At 43.4% G+C, this 25203-nt stretch overlaps 1 protein-coding gene across 7 annotated transcripts in view; it reads right to left on the bottom strand.

Moving 5' to 3' along the window:
* Positions 1-22248, bottom strand: part of TBC1D24 (TBC1 domain family member 24) — a 31848-nt gene extending 9600 nt beyond the window's left edge. The window contains exons 1-7 of one of the 7 annotated variants that reach the window (XM_075767272.1): positions 22162-22248; positions 18437-18490; positions 11113-11182; positions 10323-10565; positions 7565-8599; positions 5516-5533; positions 177-335 (exon numbers count right to left, since the gene is read on the bottom strand). In XM_075767272.1, the coding sequence (XP_075623387.1) occupies positions 177-335; positions 5516-5533; positions 7565-8523 (1136 nt within the window). In that variant the 5' untranslated portion in view covers positions 8524-8599; positions 10323-10565; positions 11113-11182; positions 18437-18490; positions 22162-22248. Of the gene's footprint in view, positions 1-176; positions 336-5515; positions 5534-7564; positions 8600-10322; positions 10566-11112; positions 11183-18216; positions 18365-18436; positions 18491-22161 lie in introns of those variants that run through there. The other 6 variants (XM_075767278.1, XM_075767273.1, XM_075767276.1 and 3 more) reach the window with 6 other exon arrangements.
* Between the last annotated feature and the right edge of the window lie 2955 nt (positions 22249-25203).

Here is a 25203-nt window from a genome sequence, read left to right on the forward strand (position 1 = left end):
TGTCTTGGCATATGAAGTATGGTCAAATGCTGAAACCAACAGGAATTTGTCACATCTCATTGCTAACAATATTCTTCAGATCGTGTTCTAACTAGGCACGGCCTTTTTGTAAATCCAGCAAACCAGTTGCTCTCTTTTGCCCTGCAGCAGAGAAGAGCAGGGAAGGTTTTCCTTACCTGCTCAGACTACAGCCATGTTCCAAGGTGGTGAAAAGCAAGAGAGGCTGGCAAAGTGCAAATCGCTCTGGGATCCACGACCAGATATCTCGCATCTCTTTCACACTGACAATTTCAGACTTGAAGTTCTCAGCATGAACTGCTAAGTGCACATTCTGCCTGAGAAATACAACACAAAACAATAATTTAACAACAAAACAAGTTTCAGATTACTGTACTGTAACATGCAAAGACAGCTGAACACTAAAAGACCCTAGTAGATACCCTATTGTTCCAAGCTCCAGCCCATGGGATTAGAAGGCTGTGACTCAGTGAAGATGACAAACTACTGCAGTTTAACATTAATCCTCATGAGGTAGTGATCTGGCCTTACTGAAATACCTAGAGCAATTCCTCTGTATGGCAGCTGTGTCTGCACCTTTATATACAGAGGACACAATGGTGAGCCAGCTAGGATGACCATCACACCTTAAATAGATCAAATCATACTTGCTGTTTGAGAGACTCTCACTGGTGCTAGTATTTAAGCATAGAGAACCGAATACCTAAAGAAACAGGCAGGACCTGAAAGAAAGAGGTAGTACATTTCCCCCTCTGATGTCCTGGCTATATCATGGAATTAGAGAATTCCTAAAATCCTCAGAAATAGGAGAGGAATCAGTGTTACCAGGCTAAGCAATTTTAATCCAGGGCAAATATTTGAAGCTTTTATAAGTTCCAGCTCTTGGAAACATGTCATTACTAACGACTTCCACTTCATTAAGAACCAAATAAGTTCCTAGGTTTATGGTTACAGACAGAGCCTAAAAACTTGAAGCAATGCTAGACACTCACACCAGAAAGCAAACCCCCATATGGGTTTGATACAATCCTGAGAATTGATTCATGGCTTTTAAACACTTGAAGGTAATCACCATCACTTCTCAGATTAAACAAGCACACCAACTCAGAGCCTGGGGATTAAACCAGTGTTATCACACCCATGGCCGATGTTAAAGACTTTTAAAATGCAAGGTGACAGCCATGTACATGGCGGAAGAGACACAGGAATTTACACAAGACACTAAATTAGTGGGTAGCCATTAGTTAAATGAAGCTTTAGGCAGTTTGCTCTGCATGCAAGGGTTCAGTTGCAAGTATTTACCAATTTCTGGTGGTTTGGGGTTTTTTTCTTGACAATTACACATTTCTTTCCTCTCAGGACCTATATACTGCATATCTGCATGTATCTGAATAGCTTAGCTCACTCCCTAAACCACACAAACCATACATTTTTTATTATTTCTCTTGCTTGTAGTACCAAGAAATCAGCAGCATTTACACTGTACTTTAGAGCAGTGCTTGCTTGGGGACACTGGGAAATGCTTTCCAAAATTTATTGTAGCTGCCTTAGTGTCAGCGTTTCTAATGAAGTGACTCCTTACGTCACTTAAAAAAAATTAAAAATTACTGCTTCCTTTAGCAAAATGAACCAAATCACTACTTGCACTGCTACCCCGCATTATTTCATTAGCAAGGAACTCATATGGACACCTATTTAAGCAAGCTGCAACCATTCATGGGTTTTAAAACTTACAGTACCACTGACTAGGACATTATTTGGACTTTTAAACACAGCAAGCTGAGGCACAGGAGAGATCAACCGAAGCACACTACGAGCCAAGACTTGAACCCACATCTTCAGAACCTTTCTTTAGGTCTCAGCCCTCCCGGTCCTGTCTGGTCTGCAGCTAAAGACTGGTGGAACAGAGCTGAGAAACAAAGCCTTGGTTTTAGTTCATCAGAAATTAGATTATTCTCACATTCAAGGAATTAAAAAATATCCAGGGCAGACAACTAGTTTATTACAGTGACTTTCTGGAGGAAAAGTAATGATGATAAATAGGCTAAGAGTTAGTAGCAAATATCAAACCAGTTTTAAACTTACTAAACCACAAACGAGCACGCCTCAGTTATTTGTATGCTCAGTCTGTACATTTTTCACACCTGTGTGATCTGTTCATGCAACTAAACTTAAGTACTTGCTCCTAAAAGGCTCTCAACCAGTGTACCCTTTCTTTTGCCTCTGTTCCTTCTCCTGGCTACTATGAACTGCTGATTTAAGGACCTTCCTACTCAGACCCCACTCAACACCTGTGTTCAGCAGTATTCAGAGTAACACATCACTTTCAGTACCCTGTGCCTTCCTACAACTTTGACATGGAGGTGGAGTATCACCTTTACAAACAAATCTTCCTGATTTACTAGAAAGCATTCACCATTGTGCAGGCCATTTAAAACTATTCCAGGCATGCCTCTCCTGCCCCTTGAATATCATGGTGAATCATTTTATATTTGTCACCATTCAGTTAGTAAAACCTAAACCGTAGCTTGACACAGAGACCCGATCCTATACTGAGACCAGCGTCAACACACAGCCTGCACCAACAGCAAACCAAACTGTGCTGCTTAACAAAGATACAAGTTTTTTGGGGGGTTTCAGAAAATTACAACTAGAGTTACGAGTATCTAACCTGTATTCATCCTCTCATTTTTGACAGTATTTCTCTAATGACACTGAAAATCATCAACATCAGTTGAGTAGTTGCTTTTCGAAGTAAATAAGTGAAAATGAACAGCACACAAGTTGGCTACGAAACTCCCCCAGTGTTCTGGTTTATGTCAAGCTGTGTGCTGCGGTCGACACGCTAGAGGGAAGGGATGCCGTCCAGAGGGACCTGGACAGGCTGGAGAGGTGGGCACGTGTGAACCGCATGAACTTCAACAAGGCCAAGTGCAAGGTCCTGCACGTGGGTCGGGGCAATCCCAAACACAACTACAGGCTGGGCGGAGAATGGATGGAGAGCAGCCCTGAGGAGAAGGACTTGGGAGTGTTGGGGGACGAGAAGCTCAACATGACCTGGCAATGTGTGCTGGCAACCCAGAAAGCCAACCGTGTCCTGGGCTGCGTGTCCAGCAGCGTGACCAGCAGGTCAAAGGAGGGGATTCTGCCCCTCTGCTCCGCTCTGGTGAGACCACCCTGCAGTGCTGCGTCCAGCTCGGGGGTCCCCAGCACAGGAAGGACATGGAGCTGTTGGAGCAAGTTCAGAGGAGGCCACGGAGATGATCCGAGGGCTGGAGCACCTCTGCTATGGAGACAGGCTGAGAGAGTTGGGCTTGTTCAGCCTGGAGAAGAGAAGGCTGTGGGGAGACCTTAGAGCCCCTTCCAGTCCCTGAAGGGGCTACAGGAAAGCTGGAGAGGGCCTGGTGACAAGGGCAGGGAGTGACAGGCCAAGGGGAATGGCCTGAAGCTGGAGGAGGGGAGATGGAGATGGGATGTGAGGCAGAAATCCTTCCCTGTGAGGGTGCTGAGGCCCTGGCACAGGTTGCCCAGAGAAGCTGTGGGTGCCCCTGGCTCCCTGGCAGTGTTCAAGGCCAGGCTGGATGGGGCTTTGGGCAACCTGGGCTAGTGGAGGGTGTCCCTGCCCATGGCAGGGGTGGGACTGGATGGGCTGTGAGGTCCCTTCCAACTCCAACCATCATATGATTCTCTGAAAATTAAGTTTAGCTGTCACTACACCAGAGGTCTTTCAGGGTTATCTGGTAAAAAAACCAGGAGTTTGAGGCAATGCTGACTTTGGACTAGCACTGCATTAAAGTCTACCACTAGAACTGGACACATTCGTTAAGATTTTACCCTGCATTAGCCTTTTCCTCAATTCTTCACATTGGCTTAATGGGATCGGCATGACAACTTTCTATTGATCACTGATGTTGGAAAGACATGTTCAGTTGTTATTATCGCAGAGGAAATTAGATTTAGAAAAGTAGCAGAATTTAAGTGTTTAATAAAGCAGCTTATTTGCTGTTTTCATAGGAATGTTGGTTTTATAGCTATATGATTAATAAAATGCGCTTCGGAAATCTCAGAGCTCCTGAAGATAGAGCCAACGTTGACAAGATGCGGTAGCAGCTGTCACAGCGGATAGGCCCTGGGTGTATTCCCAGACAACAAATATCACACTCCAAGGTATGACTCACTGTATGACATCTTCCTGCTCTTCTTTGTTTTGGGTCAAATCTTATAAGGTCTGTATTATCTTTAAAATCCATAATAATTTCAGTTAGGGCATAAATGCATGGTAGAAGTGATATGTTGTCAGTCACAAATGGCAACATAAGCCTTACGTGGTGCATCAGCCTGAAACCTAACCCTGCGTTCAGATCCGTGCCAACCCTGCATCCACCTAAGTCCCCTCAAAACCAAACTACGTGCTTCCTAGCAAAAATCAAGGTGTTCTGCTCCTTTCGGAACACTGTAACTACAGTAAAATAATACAGGGGTATTGAAGATTTGCTTGGCTGAAATTAACAGCCTGCTGACTTATTAAAGGTAAAATCCTCAACAAGTCTCTTAAGGTGTTCTTTCAGACATGAAAACATGAGGCAATTAATTCCAATTTTGGTTTTATAAATTAGTACAAATGTTAATGTACTTTTGTTAGTTAGTACAAAGAATTAGTGGACATACATCATTCACTAAAGTTAACTCAGGGCACCTGCAACAAGGCCGGAAGATTCTCAAAGACACTAATTTAAACCCGTAAGTCTGTGGTATGTAATACTCACAGGGCAGTCTCTCTCCTTTCCAAGTTCTCCACTTATCAGGTATCACAATCCACTGGGTTTTGTTCTTTAAGATTTGCTTTTCAGGCCAAGACTTGATGAATGATGTCATTAACCATTAATGCTCTATGGCTGAGTAACTCTGACCTCCTTGACATAGGAAAACAGTCTGTTGTCCTGCCTCTAAAAAAAAACCACCCTATCTACTTAAAAATAAATATAATCTAGTATGAATAGAGTCAAGTCACTTTTAGGAGCGTGCCAAGTTGGGTGCAGTCCAACATCTTTCCAATTAACTGCGGAAAGCTTGCAAAGAACTAAAAAAAGTTGAGTATGTCTCACATCTACTGCAACAGCATATGCCAGGTTTGGATGTGGGACAACACCTAACAGTTCTGAAGACACATTACTTGAGATGTTTTAAAAGAATAAGACTTTTTCTTTCAGTGCAGAAAGAACTTCTATCCCACCATTACACTTTTCCATCCTGGAAAACAGAGGCTTGCATTGCTGTAGGAAGCTGGGCCTGTGATCCCTTATCTTACAACTTTGCAGGTGCTTTGAACTAACTTTGCAAGAGTGTGTTCAGGAGGTGTTACACAGCAATCAGATGCTGTAATTGCTGCCCTGCTTCTCCTGCCCCAGTGTTAGCAATAACAGCAGCCTTGGAAAAAATAACCAGCCAAAGACAGAAAAAATGAGCAAAGTGCAAAGATTCAAGCATTTTAACCTACCTTTTGGGAGATGCAACACTGCAAACAGGAGGGGTGCAGTGGGTTTGGAATTGACAGAAGGAGAACGTATAAGGAGAAAGACAAAAAAGATAGAAAAGATCAGTGATTTCGTACATCCGCGACAAAGTGAATGAAAGGAGCCTGGAGAGAAACAAAGTAAGGTTTGATTTGAATCACCAAGCACAAGAAAAACAAACAGACAGGTTAAAATATTTCCTATTTTTTTCCCCTTTTTTGCTACCTTCTTGTAGTTATCTGATTGGAAAATAATTCATCATCTTGCACAGGTAAAACACATCTGGAGAAGAGACCTCACATCCTATCAAGTTCACTTCTGCAGCACCCACATCTGCCTACACTGGGAACCAAACTGAGCCAAGTTCACGGCAGTACCGTGCCAGGGGATACTGAGAAGTTTCAGTATGTTTACAAAAGTAGCTGAGACAGGATAAAAGTTTTTCACTAGCAACTCTGCCTGGCAAGACGGTAAGTAACTACTGGCATTATTTGGCTATGAATTTAATGTATTTTGCTTTGAAGGCATCACTTGTTCTGAGCAAAAATACCTCTATGACATTTAACGCAGCAGGAGCTTCTGGGGATTTTGCGGGTTGTTTTTTTTTTTAATTGTTTGGGGCTTTTGTTTGTTTTTTTGTTTGGTTTTTTTTTTCTAAAGCTCTCATTCTGTTGCTGAAGAATGTAATCAGAAAGGATATTACAACTCTTCTGAATTTCAGTGCAGGAAGTAAGCTACACACTGGAAGATTTAATACTTCTGGTTGCGAGTCCCAGGTACAAACGGTCTGAGCTCTACCTAACATTAAAGGCCTTGAAATATTTGAGACTGACAGAGAGGTCTCTTCCAAGATATGAGCAAGGTAAAACACAAGTAACTGTAAACCAAACTGCGAGTCTAAAAATAAACCATTGGAAAAGACTGGAGGGAATTTTACATGTATTTGGGCACATGAAAGAGATTCAGCTAACATTTACGTTATTTTGTAGGCTGAAATCTGGTTAAGTATGTACACCATGGAATGACATCTGCTTGCAACTACTGTGACTAACTCAGCAACACAATTGGCTGGTACCTTTCGATGTTTAAAGATTTGGAGAAAATGAAAGACTGTCCCTCCAAGTTCCAGATATCACACTTACTGACCCCAGAAGACTTCTAGAAGTCATCCTCCCTTCAGAGGTCAGGACAGCTGATAAAACTGTTCCACACAAACTTAGATTTCAAAAATGGTTGGGAGTTTTCTGCAGTCACAGAAGGCCTTAGGAGAAGCAGAACATGCCTACAACACCACTATTTACCTGCACATACATTTGTACTTGGCAAGATGCTGATTTTGTTTATATTAATGCTGCCTTTTCTATATGCGTGGAAAGGTGTTTCAGCTAAACTTTTTATTATTGAGGCTTTTACTATCACACTGGAGCAGCACTTCATTTACTAGTTTCTCAGCTGGCTTTTCCTCCCCTCATTTCTGAAATGAAATTGTGACTATGCAATCATCATTTGGATCGGTATCCTCACTCTTCTCTTTGATGATTCTTTCAAAATCATTATTTCTCATAGTACATGGATGAGTCACAAAATACGTCAACTCCTACCTAAAATTACTGTACTCCTGACTTTCAGGAGGCTTGTAGTCAAACTAATTTTAAAAGTAACCTGTAAATAAGACTTATTTCTTCCTTGCTCTGTTAAAATAACTCCCCAGTTAAGCAAAATGTTCCCAGCTGGGACAGTGTTTGCCTACCTACACTAAAGAAACTGCTAAATTCACAGTACTGGGCAGCATGAAATTGCATTTTATACAAATAATCTCATAATTAAGAATTAATTTTCCCATTTGGGTACTCTTCTTCCAAGTAATTTATCAGTGGTTTTTCCAGTTTTGCTAAAATGAAAATCAGCAGAGATATCAGCACGTACGAGTTGAGCTCTTCTCCTTCCCCACTAGTCACCCAAGACTGATTGACTGCTCATCACGGCGGGAAGACTCACGAGATCACTCGGGCTACCTGTAGTGAGAGCCCTACCTTTTCTGTTTGACCGTGATGCCCTTCTGCTGCAAAGCCTTCTCGTTGGCCATCTGCAGAAGCTGGATCTCCTTCCGCGAGAAGAGGCGGATAGCAAAGGCTTTTTCCAGAAGCCTCTCCGGAGACACTGACTTGGCAATGTCTCTCACAAAAGCTCGAATGTCCTGTTGTATGCTGTCCGACTCCATGGGCTGCCCAGCTCTGACTTTGTGAAAAAATTTCAGAAGCGCCAGCGCAACACGATAGAGAACTTTGTAGCCCTCCACCAGAAACACATCAAAGACCCGAGCAATGTACACCATAGGCAGTTCCCCAAAGAGCCACCGTTGCCAGTCAGAGTACACCTCCAACACATCCTCAGACACTGCCACCATCAGCTTATGTGCTGCCTGACAGTATTTGTTAACCAGGTCACCAAAAGTCATGCAGGAGGACTCAAAAGCTAAGAACGTCTGATCAATGAGCCGCTTGGAAGGGTCATTGCAAGCAAGGATGCGACAAACCTGTTCAAAACACTCTGCCTCATCTTTGCTGTAGTGCAGGAGCAAAGCTATCACAGAAGGCAGCGCCGGGCAAAACGATATGTCTGGGAACTGATTCGCAATGCACAATATAATCTTCCTGACCGCCCCAATGCCTTCGGCGTTCAAGCAGTACGTGGGGACCAGGCTGTTGTCCACAAACTCTGGTAGTGGAAGGGAGCTACTGTTACGTTTTCCAACGATCTTCACAACAATGTCCCGGTACACATTTGCATCTGGGGTCACTGTGCGGCATGGGATATTGCTAATTAGTTTGTGGTACACTTTGGCTCTCAGAGAGTGGTTCTTGGCCCAGTAGCCCTGGCGGGCCAGCTGCTTGAGCTCCTGGAACTCCGTGCAGGTTAGCTCCTTCGCATCCTGGCTCTGGACAGTAACATCCATTTTGTCCCAATCCACAAAGCGGTTGTATTCATCCATGGCTCCAGGAGAAGCATATCAGATAAATCATGAAAATTGAGACCTTATTTGGTCATTAAATGACTTGCAGCTTTTCCTGAAAAAGGAAAAGTAAAAAAATAGAGGTTTGAGGAACAGGTAATCTCCCATTTTCTTTAGAAACACACATACATTCAACTTGTCCCTGCAATGCCAAAAATGTTTTCTAAAGCACAGAAAGTTAAACATGTGTGCCTTTTTATCTTTAAGCCAAACTTTATTTCATTCTGTCAATAACGCATACTGAAGGAATTTATCAGTGGCCAGCCAAGAAGTTGATTCTGAGGACATCTCCACAGGAAGTTAATTCCCCTAACTGAAGGTCCAAGGTGAGGCATGGACCATTACGTTAACTTCTCACTTTGAGAACAGAAGCCTCCTGCTTCAAAAATATCCATTGCAGAGTCTGTTCAATTCACATTCTTCCTAACTCTCTGGGGAAATAGCTGTTACTTATACTACAAGGATGCAGTCTCACGAGCAGCTTACACTGTTCTAAGACTGTGTGGCCAGTGACAAGAGACACTGACCTCCTGCTAGCCACAGTCACGTATTCTTAGTCATTTTTTCGTGCATGTACTAGCACTCGTGTGGCCACACAGTCACTGTGATTTGCTCGTTAATCTGGTACAATTGTTCTTTTCCATTGGATAAGGAAGGTCCGCGGCTGTATGTCAGCCAGATTAGTGCCAGAACAAAGATGAGTGCAGGACAGAACCACCCTTCCTGATTGCAGTACAGGCTCACGTCAGCTTAAAACAGCTTCATGAAACTGCTTCTTGATTCCAGTACTGCACAGCACTTCTGGTGCTGACCTTGCGCAGACTCCCATGACCAGATCACCCTCTAGAGGGCCTGCTACCACCACCATAGCAGGTTTCAAACACACACCGCTGCAACAGCACCAGGAGCTGAAAGATGTCTGGGCTCCAGTTCCTCAAACCACATGTTTACACGATCTACCAGCTGACTCCAGCTTTAAAGTACACCAGTGTCCCAGCACACAGCATGACTGCAGCCACTAATGGCCATACCCAAATCGGCTTCAAACACCTCAGTGCAAAACTAGGGGAGATACAATAAAATGCACTTATAACAGCAGGCAACAGGTTTGCCCAGCGCTGGAACATCTCTGCCAACGTGTTCTCAGTGTCAGATTAAAGCTAGGAAGCACGTGGCCGTTGATGCTGCACACTCTGCAAAAGCAGATAATCCCTATAAAATGCAATTGGCCTATAAAACTGTTTTGTACAATTAAGACATTATGTAGCAAGGTTAAGTCAACAAAAACAGTTACTGAAATGCTTCCAAAGAACCCTTAGTCGTTTGAGTCACAGACTGGAGAATGCACGGAACTTGACATTTCTCAGCATAGTCTTTCATACAACAGGTGCATGAAAACGATATGAAACTCATAAGGTAGATAAACCATCAAGACAGCCAACTCACTCTCCCTATTTCACTACAGGAAAGTAAACCAAAAATTTTGCCTCTTGTAAACATACAGTTAGCATTAGCTTGGACAGCAATACATTTAATTCAGACAGTTTTAGAGTCTGACTAAATATTAATCTGGATATTTCGGAATCACATGCTGAAATTCCAAAATTTAACTCCTCTTCTAAAAGGTTGGCAGCAACACACAGGAGCATTTCAGGGAAGCTTTTGGATGGCTCTTCTCTATCAAATATTTACTTAAGGGTTTGGGTTTTTTTTTAATAAAAAGAAGATTCTTTTTGAATCATCTTTGTACAATGTAAGAGCAATACAGAAATACTCGCCATTTCTTTTTGTTGTATTGTTCCACACCTGAAACTAGCTCTCAGACTGTAATTAAAGGAGGCAATACACTGTCCTGATCAGTTCTGAAAGCGAGATACCTTATGATGTTCGGAAATGATTATCTCTCAGTGTGAGCTGAGAGCGTCTCTTCCGGATCTGCAAAGATGTAATGGTAGGATACCAGCCCATTGCAGAGTCAATGTCAGCTCCACGGAAGTTAACGTTTTTCTATCATTCTCCACCTGGGAATCATAGGGAAACTCATTATCTTTAATTCAAATCCTAGAAAAAGATCCTTGTGGAGAACAGAAATTTAATCCTATTTAGCAGCGACCAAAGCAGAGAGAGATGAACCATTCTGTTCATGGTCACTTCAGTATAGAAACCATTATTATCCTGTGCTGGTTGGAGTCTCCACTATGCAACAACTTCCCCCTTCTGCCATTGTCCCTTGGGAGCTGCTTATATTTATATTAGGGAGGGTTAAGTAAAATGTCCATCATACAAGACAACTTCTAAGATACTCAGTTACATCTCTGTTGTCCTTCTTCCTGAAAACTCTCTTCTCCCTCCTCCTTACTCTTTCCTGTGTTATTTTCTATCATTCAGAGACGCAGGCATATTTAGAGGTTGCATCAGCCATTTTACCCTCTGGAAGTTACTGCCCATTCCAGAAAGTAATGAATTTGATGAGTACGTGCTCCTCAGCAAGCTTACTCAAGTCCATGGCTACAGGATGGAAGTCAGACTGCCAGAACTTTTGATTTGAGCTTATGGTCTTATACCTACTTTGTCTGGGATAAAATCTGCTGGGTCTGCAAGTAGGTCTGGCTGCTTACGCTTTTCAAAGCTGTAGATACTGCAAGAAGAAATGACAGCAAAGCAAATAGGCATCGTCAAGGTTGCCAGAGCATGACCAGCTCTCAACTGTGCTTGCAAAACCAACAGAATTAGCGTGCTTCAGTGTAATGGTGCATAGCTCCTGACACTGGGCCAACAACTACTGTAAGCCAGCAGGCCTCGAACGGGAGTATTTACTTGCCAAAGGAGAAGAGCCCAAGAAATCTCAGGAAAATTCCAGCCAGCCTTCATCTCCTCCTCCCACTCCTTCCAAAACTTCCTCCCTCCCTCTGGGCAAGTTCTCTTTTTTGGCAACCATGTAAAGAGCAATGTTTAACTTTGAGCTCGTGGGAAGAGGAGACAAAAGCTGTCTTGCATTCAGTAGCAAAGGGCCACCTCCTATCCATCTCTCCGACCACCACAGGGGAGCAAGCAGGCAGTACAGACCGTTCTGTTTGGAGGTACCAAAGGCTGGACTGTCAGTTAAGGAATAAAACTAGAGGAGGATGGCTGTGTAAGATTGTGTGTCTGTCAGAAAGTCCCATCTTCACCTAAACTAACCAGCTTTCATATATAAAGGACAGCTAAGACACAGGCAGAAGAGAAAAAAAAACACTTCAGAATGAAATGTTTGTATAAAGATATAGTTAAAGACAGAGACCCATTTATACCCTCTCATTGCAACAAATCTCTTTCCCCCTTGCTAAGATAACTTTAGAGACATTAGCATTGTGTCGTGGTAAGTATCCTCCAACTGGACATGGGGACAACAGGATGGATCAGCACCTGAACTGCACACCACTGAAATGCTTTCACTTAGAACAGCTTTCTGTTAGAACAGAACTATAAGGAAACTGTAAAAATTATTTAAAAAAAAAAAAATTAGCATTACTTATAACAACAACACAGCTGGAAAGCTATGTATATCTTATTTAAGGGGAAGCAGCCATCGTCCTTTCTAATCAGACAGACTTTTACAAAACAGTAGGAATTAACACAGAAGAACAGAACGAGGAGAAAAATTTTCTTAATAACTGCCGCACAATTTTGAGATTGTTAGATCTATTTGTCTATAATGGAGCTCTTCAGTTAAGTGCAATATAAAAAAAAACCCAAAACAAATACACAAGTGAGAAGTAGAACTAGAAAAATGCATCCTGAAGATATGCCAAAAATGGTTGCAGAACAGGCAAAAGATTTTTCAAGGTTAGGCTTAAACTATGAAGCGAGCAAGTAATCATTACAATTCAAAACCAAGCCATGACCATGGTAACTGGAACTGGCATGATTTCAAGCCGGTTACTAAATTTTTAGAAAATATTTAGCTTGCTAGTCTAGCCACGTTTTCCATTCCATTGCCTTAGTCTTTCCCATTGTCATTTGGGCTACTTTCAAAAGACAGCTGAAAATTACGCTGAATTTGTATAAAATATACAAGAGTGAAGCCAAGCATGGCAGTCAAAAGTCCAATTACTGCCTGTGAAGAAAAATTCTATGAAAGTGTCCAAAAAGACATCAGCAGAAAAAGAGAAGATTTGAATTATGACTTACCTTCATTAAGGGAAGTATAAAGCTACAATTTTACTAAAGATAACATGGCTAGGGACAACTTTAACAACTTTTTTTTGCTTTCCAAAATGCAGGAATTGGCAAACTGACATATCTGAAGTACAACTAATCCAGAGGACAATTATTTATTTCAAATCCAGAGTACAGGCAGTACTCCACAGCAGCAAAACATTTACATTTTAAACTTTAAAAAAATAAATTCCAACTTTGGTTAAAACCTGAGATTACATGATTTGATATTGCTTTTAATAAACACAAGAAAGTTACCTAAAAACCCAAATTATAATTAATCAGGAAAATCTTGTCCCCTATTCCATTTAGCTACCCTTGCAACTCTGTGTTCTGAAAGTTTGACTACAGATTAAGCTTATTAAGACACTTCATCCAAATCTAGTGTAGCTGCTCTACAACAAGAACCTCAAACTTTGAAAATAACATTTTTCACCTTAACCATGAACAGTTACACCACCTTTGATTCAGCTATTTGCTATGTACTGTACAGACACAGATAGATACTGACAACCAAAATTTTGGCATGCATTTTTATAATGTGCTAACAGAAAGCAAGTATTTTTCTTTTGCTGCTCTACAAATCAAGACTAATGCTAGACTCCCAGCCCTACAGCATACCATTTGCTGTTTATATGGTTGAGTAATGATGTAACCAGAGAAAAGACTCAAATCCACTCTCTTCAATAACCTCGTTAAACTAATCCGTGCAGAAGGCACATGAACAGATAATGAGAACTGCTTCCTTAAGACTGCTAGCTATTAGCCCTCATCCCAGTAAAAGAAAATTAAACCTCAAACTCTGAGTAGATGATTTCCCATCCTTGAGGAATACTCAATCATGTCTGAGATGTTTGCTTCATACACCAAAGAATCTGACAGAAGAACAAAGCAACACAGCAAGACAGTAATGACTGCAGAATAGAAGACAACAAGCAGACAGTTACTCTCTCATCCCTGAGTACTTCAGTGCATCCTGCAGTTTTCCCCAAGCCCAGATCTACAACAGCACACCTTGACATCCCTGCTACACAGATCTAGAAACAAGACTGGACACCACAGTGTCATTCCTCTTCCCCCAAACACCTCCTGAGCAGCAGCAAGTTTTGTCACATTTACAGCTTTGGTTACTTCCGATGCCACAACACATCATTGAGGAAGATGTATGCATCAGAGCCAAAGTTGAGCACTCCATTTAGCACTAGAGCAAGCTGAACACAACTAGCTCATCTTGTGTAGGAGAGCAATTTGGACCACACTGATGCATTCTGGAGTAATGATCCTTTTCGGTAGAGTACACAGAGTTCGATGAATTGCTTTAACGAGGTTAAATGCAGTTCGATCTCTTTATGATTTGCCCTGGGCACTGTGTACAGCACAAGCTGGGCTCTAGGCATACAATTCTGCAAATATTCTAGTATCAGTTTACCAATAACAATATGGGATTAGTTAGCTGCTCCCCGCTGTTTTTTTGATACTCTTTTGCAACTAAGTCTAGAAACCTCTCACTTTCCCAAGAAACAGATAAAGACCTGATACAAGAGTACATTACAGGGCAAATAGTTTTAGGCACCTAGATGATGTTGTAGCGATAGGACAGGGGATAATGGCTTTAAACTGAAAGCGTGTAGATTTAGATTAGATATTAAGAAGAAATTCTTCCCTGTGAGGGTGCTGAGGCCCTGGCACAGGTTGCCCAGAGAAGCTGTGGCTGCCCCTGGCTCCCTGACAGTGTTCAAGGCCAGGCTGGATGGGGCTTTGGGCAACCTGGGCTAGTGGAGGGTGTCCCTGCCCACGGCAGGGGTGGGACTGGATGGGCTGTGAGGTCCCTTCCAACCCAAACCAGTCTGGGATTCTATGATTTCTCTTGGGATGTCTCTGCTGCATTATGAAGCACAGTCACAGACAGTTTGTCCTAGAATCCCATGTGTTTATTCTTAGGAAGGTACTATTGCCTTCTTAAACAGGGTCTTTAAATTATCTGTGATTAATCAATCGTGTACTTTATTACAGTCAAAGGTTCAGACATGCAATGAACTCTTCACTGCTGATCAGATAAATGACAGTAGCTTGTATTTAGGAGACTGCATATGCCTTATATCTGCAAGCACTTCAATAGAAAGTGGCACCCCCTTCCCACTGCCTGCCCTGGGACGACACAAGCACTTCTAATGCTCAATCACTGTTGATCCTGTGAGCTGTTCTGATCATTAGGATACCACAGAGGTACTAAATAAACACACAAAACCTAAACAAGATAAAAGTCTGGAAAAAACCCCAAACCACTCTTGTTGAAAGAATGGAAGAGAAAAGAAATGGTTAATGGTTCCACAAAGGGTGAAAAGAGCTAAAGAACAGAGCATTGTAAGAGGATACTGGATGGTAAATGTTATCAAAGACGTAGATCAGGAGCCTACGTCATAAAAGAAAAACGAGGAAAAACTAGTAAAATTAAAGAGAGGAGAAGTCCTATCTTCCCCCCCCCCCCCAAACCAAAAGAAAACTGCATATTTATCAGCAAAACTATTTTACAGGATGTATTAAAAATGATCCATTAAAAAAAAATCTGTCAAAGTAGTGCAGAAAAATCAGTACAATTCTCCTACTACGCTGACTGTGTTTTCCTTCTTTCTTCCAAATTGTAAGAATGAAAAAAATCCCTCACATTGTGCTAATCATTCTTCTTCCCTTTGTTTCAAAAACTGAAGTAACTAGAAACAGGTCTCCCTTCAACAGCAAACTCTGGCTCTGATAAAAATTTTACACTGAACATGCAATCTTCAGTCTTCAATTTATTTTTTTTTTCTTTTCCTAAACACCTCCGTTTATACCTTTCTCTGTTTGGAAGTAGAGTCTATGATGCACAACCAAAGACGCAGTGTAACTGTCAGTGAAAAGCTCTGACATGGTAGCAAATCCATATGCAATAAAACAATCCATTTTCCTGCTCTCTTGCATTGAACGCTCTCTGTCAGTTTGACATCTATCACCTCGGGATCTCTCTCTGCTACAAACATTTACGGGCAGAAAAATAACTTTGAACATCTGTGCTTTGAAATGTTTTCCTTTTAGACATAATGTCTGTATTTGTTTATGTTAAACACAGATTTATTTCTTCTCCTCCTATCTAAACCTTCTATATGGGAGTAGAGAAGAATGTTTAGAGTTTCTTTAGGTCCAGAACAGCAGCGGACAGTACGAATTGAAACACACATAGATTTTTACAGGTAGAAGACACAATCTTAGGTGTGACCTCTTCTGGTATCTTTTGCCAAGAAGCATTTCACAGACAATGGCAATGTTTATGGGTTTATTAGCGTGAGAAAACCATTCCAAGGTTAAAGACCAGATATCTCCTAGACCTGTTCCTCCCACTGTCTGACCAGTTTTAATGGTACATGATTACACCTTTTCAATAGCTCTTGTGACCAAGTATCACAACAGTGTTCAGGAGTTTTCTCTCTCCAAAGCGTTTGGTTTCCACTCTGGGCTGGTCTTTACACAACAGTGCAGCTGTGCAATCACTAAGCTGCTCAAACGCTCTGCATCTCAGACTGAGTGAGTGCAGGTCCCCAAACTACTGCAGCCTGACTACGACACAACAAACCTCCCGGCCAACAGAAACCCCCTGGCCTCAGACCGCCAGGGTTAGTACTGCACTGAGAAAGAGATGCAAGCTGCTTTATGGAGATGAACACACCTTTTCACAAAGCCTAGAGACAACCTCAGCACTCTTCAAGTCACGGTCTGTACCATGCTCTAACTGGGATTTTATTTTGTTTTATCCTTCTGTTTCATAAACTAGTAGCCTTTTCCACATAGGATTTACAATACGTATGCTCGGCTGGGCCTCGTAGAATCAGGAGCCTTGTCTGCAGGCTAAAGGGAAGCCTTTGCTGTTCAAGTGATGTACGAGCAGAACTGGTTCATCAGTTTCAGCCTGTATCTTGTCAATACAAATATACTTGCCAGTCAAATATATATATACATATACATGCAAAACATACATTGCAGATATACTTGCATGTACACATACCTATTGTGTATATATACAATATATAGACAAATATATGTCCCAGTTTTTAAAACAATCAAATTCAGATTCCTCACAATATTCACATTTACTAAAAACATGTCCACACAGATCAACATTATACATTCTCCTTTGCAAAAGTTTCAAAATATGAACTGTGCCTTTTAAAGTCTGTTAAGGACATGGGCCAACGCCCCAATTCCCCACATCATCTTTAAAACAAAACAAAAAGACAATTTAATCAAAGCAGTACAAGTACCAGTGTGAATACTTACGTCAATTTAATTCTTCTGGTAAATTAACAGATCAGGCATGTCTATATTGATTTAAGACCTCCCAGTGCAATTTTAGAGTGTACAAAGCCTTGGCCTGGCAGTGCTGAACAGATACCTAAATGAGATAATGGGTGGATGAACCAGTAACCCTGGGCTAATCGAGCACACTAGTCGTGACTCCCTCAGTGAGCCTACGGAAAATGCTACATGCATTCCTTGCCTCTGCGGTAAGCAAATGGGGAGGGACACTCTATTCACACCAGTAGTTATTGCTATATCTTGTTTATTCCAGGGTTGAGTGGTGTGCTCCCATAATTTCAGCCAGCAGCTAAAAACAAGATAGGAAAATCTTATTGTTTCAGACTATTTCATTACTCTCTGCACCAAGTGCTAAGGGTGTAGGCGTTTTCTTTTGGAAAACAAGAGCTGATTTACAGTGAGATGAGCATACGAGAATTACAAATTAAAGCTGTCATTTTATACAGGATTTTTTTTCTTCCAGCTCTGCAAAACTCTACAGATTTTCTCCGTTTCCCCCAAGATTGCTCAGAATAAAAGCTTCAATAATCTGGTATCCCTGATAATGGATTCCCCCTCTCCTGAAACAACAAAGGGCAGACTATCCTACACACGAGGGATAGTTCAGACACCAACCTCCAGCCAGTTCCAAATACACTTTAGAATTAAACGAGGACCTAATCTCAGGCAGAATGCCAACAGTTGCATTTCAGGAAACTTGAACAATATATTGCTTCATTTTGACACTTATTTCTGTAGTCTTCCCAAAGTTATGTTCTATTAAAAGTCAAACAGTAGCAACAAACACCTCTGGAGCAGCAAAGGTACAGAAAGAGCATTTTGTAATAAAAAAACTAATCAACGTAGAATCCCAAACTAGTCCTGCATTATTTTTATTATGATTTTAAAATCAAAGTGCATTTATAAAAACAGATCGGCTGCTTTGTTTATAATCTTACTATTAGTGTATATTGCTAATTTGTAGTCTCACTAGTGGGGCAAAACTTTGGGAAGACTGTCCCTGTTAGAAGGCCATTAAGACAGTTGAGGGGCCAGAGCACAGGATATAGAAGAAGAGGTGGCTTTGCTGTTGACAGTGTTCTTTAGCCATGTATTTGTTCTGCATAAACCTAAAGGGACTTAACATACCTGACATGTCTACTCCTCTGTGAAGTGTCACTGCACTGGCCAATGGATCCAAAGCCTCTCAACTGGAGGAGAGAGCTTACAGCTATATTGAAATGGAAAGCAGGAATCTTGTCTCTTGCATGGAACCAGATTATAAGGCGAACATTTTCTTTATAAAGTGAAGATATTACAAAAACCCATCAAACAAGACAAAGACTGAAGTGCTTTTATTAATCCTTACCTTAGAAGCTGTCCTTCTATAGATCTTCTTATGACTTACTCCCTTCTGCTGGGCCTGTTGGTGGGGCGAAAAAGTTAAAAAATTAGACCATTTATTAAACAATGTATTGGGCAACATCCATGTGCATCGGGTGCATCATTGACCTCCATATCTTTTTTAAAAAAAAAAAGGTATCTGCCTGCACTTCTGCATGGCTTCCAACCTTCATTCTTGCAATTGTAGTATAGAGAACATGGGACCAAATATCCTCACAACAGAGAAAAGCAGCTAATTAACCACATTATTAAAGTGTTTACAGCATAAACAACTCATTTCAGTCTCTAAAATGACAAGCAGGATTACTCCTTGTGGCATCTTTGTCATAAATACTTTTAGCTAATATTCTCATTGCAGCTGACTGCTGTGTTCCCCTCCCTCTTTCTCTACAGGAAGTACCAAATTCTGCATTAAACAGGCAATCTCTGGAGACCGTCTCTCCTCCTAGGACTAACAGAGGTATTTGCTGCACAGGTAGGGTATTTTAGAATAGCAGCTCTGCAGCTTACAGTATTTAGATCCCCAGTTCCAAAACAAAAATAACTACATTCTGAAGATATGCAATGGAGTATGGGTTTGGATCAGCTGACCTGCTGAGGGTTGATATACCAGGTCCTTGTCCTATTAGGTGGAAAAGTTTGAACTAATCTGATGAAAATTATTTTTCTTTTCAAATAAATGATATTCAGCCTAGCAGATTTTGAAATAACCCAGTTCTAGTTTCCTGCAAAATACAGTCTTTACAACCACTTTATGTATGAATCATTTCTCCCTTAACTTGGTTTCCCCTGAAAAACGTAACAAAATAATCCAGTGTTGGTGCAGCTACATTAAAGTTACACCTATTTGCTAACATAGTGTAGTTGCATACACCCCAAGCACAATTAAGCATGCTCATTAATACAGACACAGGCATTAATATAGACATGAGCCTTATTCCGAGTCTTTCCTGAGACAGTGGGAATCAACAGCACACAGTCTTTTGCAACATGTCTGAAAGCTCAGACAATTGTCCTCTAGCTTTGGAGGTTGAATCAAGAGGAGAACAAAAGAGATACGGTAAAGCCTAAGAGGGTGAACACCACAGATATGAGTGCCCTCATACATTAATCTCTAAGACAATTTAAAACAGTTGATCCCACAGCTGGACATCTCCAGCGTGTACCAATACACATGGACTCCAAGCAAGTCAATCATTAATATAGTGCAATTAGGTCTGTCTATTTTTATATCAGAAAGGTCGTGTGACTGCCTGGTCAAGTACAAAAGGAGCAAATGGTTTAAGCCTACTATTACTTAGACAAACTCCACTGCACACCCCCGCCTCAAATCACACACCATGCAAACGTGTCAGAATATTGCAAATAAACCCGACAATAAAGGCATCCCCAAATGAGCAGACATTAAAGAAATTTTAGTTCTCAGTCACAATTCAAGTCTGTGTATAGATGGAATATAAGCAGCTATTTTAATTCCAGACCATTAACACAGTTTATCTGTTTTGAGTGTTAACACACATCTATCTGCTTCCGAGTCAGCATCCATATGGCCTAACACAAACACTTTTAATGGCCTCTCCAACCTAACAGGCAGGGCAGGGTGTATTCCAAAGAGCTGGAAGAATAGCAAGGCCTAAATTCATGGTCTGATGCCGGTAATTTGCTGGTCGCTAACTCTATCCGGCTTCAGCACTGAAGCAAAGGCACTTACGATCTAAACAAACGCCAGGGTAGAATTATCAGATTGCAATAACCTTGGCATTGGAGATGGTGAGAGACATGTGCAGTGTGGACTGGTTTGCTTTGCTTGCTTACCTTACATTTATGGACAAGGTAATTTTAGTGCAGGAATAGCTCTTTTTTTTTTCCTTCAGTTTTCTTTACAGTTCAAATGACAAGACTGATCAGGGGAAGGAGGCTCTTACAAGATTTCAAATTAACAGAATGAAGAAGCAAAGACAACCAAGAGGAGAAAACAAAGGTCACAATAAAGGGGGAGAGCGGGGAAGAGCAGAGGTGCTTGAATACGTGACGGGTCCGCAGACAGCCTGTTAGAAACATTTACTTGGCAGCATTTAATTATTAACAGCAAAAAAGAAGCAGAAAGCTGCTTTGCCTTGCATTCAAATTCTAGCTGCAGGAACACCTGCAAACTTTCAAATATTAATGACAGAAAAGACATTCAGTACAAAGATTCCCAACAGCTAATTATTGTGCAATACTATCCACAGCCATTTTGCAATTACAAAGGACATAAGTATCATGTACTGCTTGGAAGCAACAAAGAACTAGCATAAAATGTTGCTGGAGCCCTTGGATTTGAGTTATCAGTGCTGTTCCTGCAAAGTTATCTTCTTCTTATAAGATTTCTATCTTGGAAGTCTTTTGCAACACGGTCTAACTGCTAGCAATTGCACAAAGAAGGAAGTTCTAAGAACAGGGAATTCCCTTTTCTGGTAATACAGAGCCCTAGATGTGATCCATGTCATTTCTGTGCTCTGAGTATTCCTGCATACTCTGACAATCCTACTGGGATTTCCTGTACTCCAGGAAAGCTTTCAGATGTTCCAGCTTCCTGTAGGAATTGGACATAAAAATGCAAGGGTTTAAGGTAATGCAGTTCAACATAGAAACACCCACTTCCCTCTCATCACAGCTACACAGCACTCGCAGGATGTCATCCTTCCTGCTGCCCTTGGACACTTCCCAGGGCTGGAGTACACTACGCACACTGCTTCCACCTGGCTAGTTCCTCTCCTGCTCACGGGCCTTGAACGAGCATTTTGGCAAGTTTTAGCGGGCACCCTAAATCCCGTGTCCAGCTGGGTAACATTCTGGCAGCCCCAACATCAATCTTCTGCTTAAGGATGTGCTGTATATACATGCATATGCTTCGACAGTGCCTAGATAAAGATCAACATGAAAATAAACTGATAACAAAACTGTACTTTTGTGACAGAGATTTTAAAACATTCAAGGAAGAAGCTGCAGAACACAAGCTTTGGATTTAGAAACCTCTTCATGTGAATATAAACTACTCCTTTAATTGGGGCCAGCTCACAGAATAAGTGTAAACTGTGAGTATTTGGGTGAGCAGCAGCAGCAGTCAGAGGATCTGCCTTCACCTCACCCCCAGGTCCTGACACGTTCTGCAGAAGAAGCAGGCGCAGCAGCACAGCGTTGACCCGGGCGCTCAGGCCAAGAGGCGCCCACACGCCATTTAACGCCTCGGAGAGCCTCTCCGCCCTGGACCGAACGCGGGGCTAAACCCAACGCCTCCCCAGGCCGGTTCGCAGCAGAGGGCACGGGACAGCGCCAGCTCCTTCGGGCACCGACAGCTCCCGGAGCTGCCACCGGCGACACCGCGGGCACCGCAGCCCCGGCAAACAGCGGCTCGGGGCCGCGTCCCGACCCTCCCCCGGCAGCTCCTCCCCAGCCACGCCGGCCTCACACGGGCACGGCCGGCGGCGACCCACGGGCCGGCACCGGGAGCGAGTCCCAGCGCGGCGCCCGCGAAGGATACCCGACGAAGGCCGGGCTGGGGGGCAGGCCCCTTCCCGGTCCTGTCCGGCCGCTCGCCGGGAAGGCGGCGCCGCCGCCGAGGTCCCACCGCCCAGCACCGAATTCCACCCGCCCAGCCAGGTCCCGCTGCCAACGGAGGCACGCCCGCCGCATCCCGGCCGCCCTTACCACCACCGCCGCCCCAGCACCGCCGCGCCTGTCAGGCCGCCTCCGGCCAGACCGGGGGAGGAGCAGCGGCCGCGCGCATGCGCAAAGGGCGCGGCGGCGGCGGCGGGACGGATGCGCGCATGCGCTGGGACGGGCGGCGCGGGCACGTGCGCGGCGGCTGCGGCGTTGAGGCCGATCGAGCGGCGAGACCGCTGGGGAGCGAAACTGTGCGGGCAGGCGGTGCGGGGGGCTGCGAGGGGTGGCGGGGGCTTTGAAGGGTTGGGGGGCGGTGAAGGGTGATAGCGACAGGCTGTGAGGAGTTGTGAGGGTTGATGGGGGCTGTGAGGGGTGATGGGGCGGTGTGAGGGGTGACGGGGGCTTTGAAGGGTCGGGGGCAGTGAAGGGTGATGGTGAGGGGTGACAGGGGTGATGGGGGCTGTGAGGTGTTGGGGGGCGAGGGGCGATGATGAGAGGGGCTGTGAGGGGTGATGGGGGCTGTGAGGGGTCAGGGGGGCGAGGGGCGGTGTTGTGAGGGGTGACGAGGTGGCGGTGAGGGGCAATGCTGGTGCTGCAGGCAGGGCTGTTGGGCATGGCAGCGTTGGGCATGGCAGCGTTGGGCAAGGAGGCCTCAGGCTTCTGGTTCTGCACTGGAGACAGCATTATTCACCAACCTTGCAGAGGCTTCAGGTGAAAAGCTCAGTGCAACTATTAGATACAATTGTTGTTTTAAGAACACTTTAAGATCTGGATAGTTTTGTGCTCAGTAACAAAGTGACTAGGTTTTTTTTGGAAAACCTGAAATGGCCGGGACAGAAATCGGTTCATTTTAAAGATGAAGGAAACACTTCTATAGTGTTTATTTGACTTGACTTGGCAGCAGTGTTCTGTTTACGACTGGATAAATAACTGCCACATTAAAGATTATTAACTAGGAATGCTTAAGTGACCAATAAAGTACTAATCTTTTATATGGCGTTGTAAATGTACACAGCTTGGTAATGTAGGCTCTTGCCAAACAGATAACAAATCCCTTACCGAGGAGGTTTACAATCTTAAAGAAACCACAGAGGACCACAAGGAAAGTACAAGAGATGATAATGAAACATAAAACATGAAGACTTGTAGGCATCACAGCTGGATTTTAAACAGGGTCCTAAGAGGATTTTTGATATTTATCTCAAAGCTACTGGGCAGTGATCAGAAGCAAGATAGAATCATAGAATGGTTTGGGTTGGAAGGGATCTCAAAGTTCCAACCCCCCTGCTACAGGCAGGGACACCCTCCACTAGACCATGTTGCCCAAAGCCTCATCCAACTGGGTCTTAAACACTTCCAGGGATGGGGCATCCACAACCTCTCTGGGCAACCTGTGCCAGTGCCTCACCACTCTAACAGTAAAGAATTTCTTTCTAACATTAATCTAAATCGACCCTCCGTCAGCTTAAACCCCGTAGCCCTTGTCCTGTCACTACACTCGCTGATAAACAGTCCCTCACCAGCTTTCCTGTAGGCCCCTTCAGGTACTGGAAGGCCGCAATTAGATCTCCCCAGAGCCGCCTTTTCTCCAGGCTGAACAAGCCCAACTCTCTCAGCCTGTCCTCATAGCAGAGGTGCTCCAGCCCTCGGATCAGCTTCATGGCCTCCTCTGGACTCTCTCCAACAGCTCCATGTCTCTCCTGTACTGGGGCCCCCAGAGCTGGACGCAGTACTCCAGGTGGGGTCTCACCAGAGCAGAGTAGAGGGGCAGGATCACCTCCCTCAACCTGCTAGATAGACGCAGCATCCGTTGTGCCAGGGACAAGTGGTTAGCGATGGGCAGTGCTGGGTACCCTGCTTCTGACGGTGGCTGCTGCTTCAGCGGGCAGGGCAGTCCCCCTGCTTCAAAGGATGGCTAAGCTCCGAACCGATTGAAAGCACTAAGCAGGCCTGTTAATATGCGCTTCCTTCAGGGCTTCCTTATGACTGGCTGTACTGCTGTGGAGAGCAATGAGCTCGTGTTGCAGAAGCATGTGACAGACATTTCCAGAAGCTGTACTGAGAAATCACTCATTTATCCAAATGTAAGTTGGAAATATAATGCGTTATTTTACGTTCACTTGAGTTTGGCTCTGTAGGGTCCTAGAGGGCATTTACACATGTGGAAAGGATTATGTCCTGTAAGCCAAATGAGGTCGAGCTAGCAAGGAAAGCAGGTTTAGAAGAGGGTGAAAGTAGATGAAGAGGTGTGGGAACAGAGATAATTGTGGGCAGTATTTGATAAGATCTTGTAGGAAGATTAAAAGCTTCCATTTGTCTTCAGTATTTATAGCATCCTCTCACTGTAGTACATGGGTCCTTTGTAGTCTGTATGTTGGGGCTCATGATGCCCTTCTGAAGTAAAGCAGTGCTGGTATTCCTGTGTTTCTCCGGGGAAACTGAGGCAGAGAGGTGTTCACATGGTGCGAACAAAGCTGGGAATTGACAGTCTTTAGGGAGACGGAGTGGATTTCAAGAATTTCTCTGCTGAAGTGTGAACCATGATTTGAACTGAACATACCCTTTAGCCAAAGAGTTGTTCTCAGTGTTCAGAAAGTAGAAGTAATTGAAGTCTTGGTGCACTATCAAGAGATATTTTAGGGGTATAATGGTGACACTTTTGTCTCCAAAGTCTCTACATTGCCTGATGATTTTACCATTCCAGTAACCCAGGTGACATAAGGGATGGGGTTCAAGGAGGCAGAGCCCTGCGCAGAGGTAAGGTTGGTGCGGGGACATCTTTCAGAAGGGGGGCCTCTGTGGTGGGCAGGACAAAAGGACACAGCAGCCTGTGGACTAGTAGAGGTTGAAAACAATGGCAGATGATGTGGACAGAGTGGATTCTGTGTGCTGTACTAAAACCTTGGAAACTGCATGGCCATATGAATAATCTTCATTAGCTGTACTCAGGCTGTTGGACTGTCTGTGACTGTCAGAGAGAGAGCGTGAAAACCATGCTTGACGAGCTAGTTGATGGCTAATGGAAAACATGTTTGAGTGCATCTACTTTTCTTCCTGGAGAAAGGTGTTCATTGCTGGCAGCTTTAC

This window comes from Balearica regulorum, chromosome 15 (genome assembly GCF_011004875.1).
Source record: "Balearica regulorum gibbericeps isolate bBalReg1 chromosome 15, bBalReg1.pri, whole genome shotgun sequence".
Taxonomy (NCBI): Eukaryota; Metazoa; Chordata; class Aves; order Gruiformes; family Gruidae; genus Balearica; species Balearica regulorum.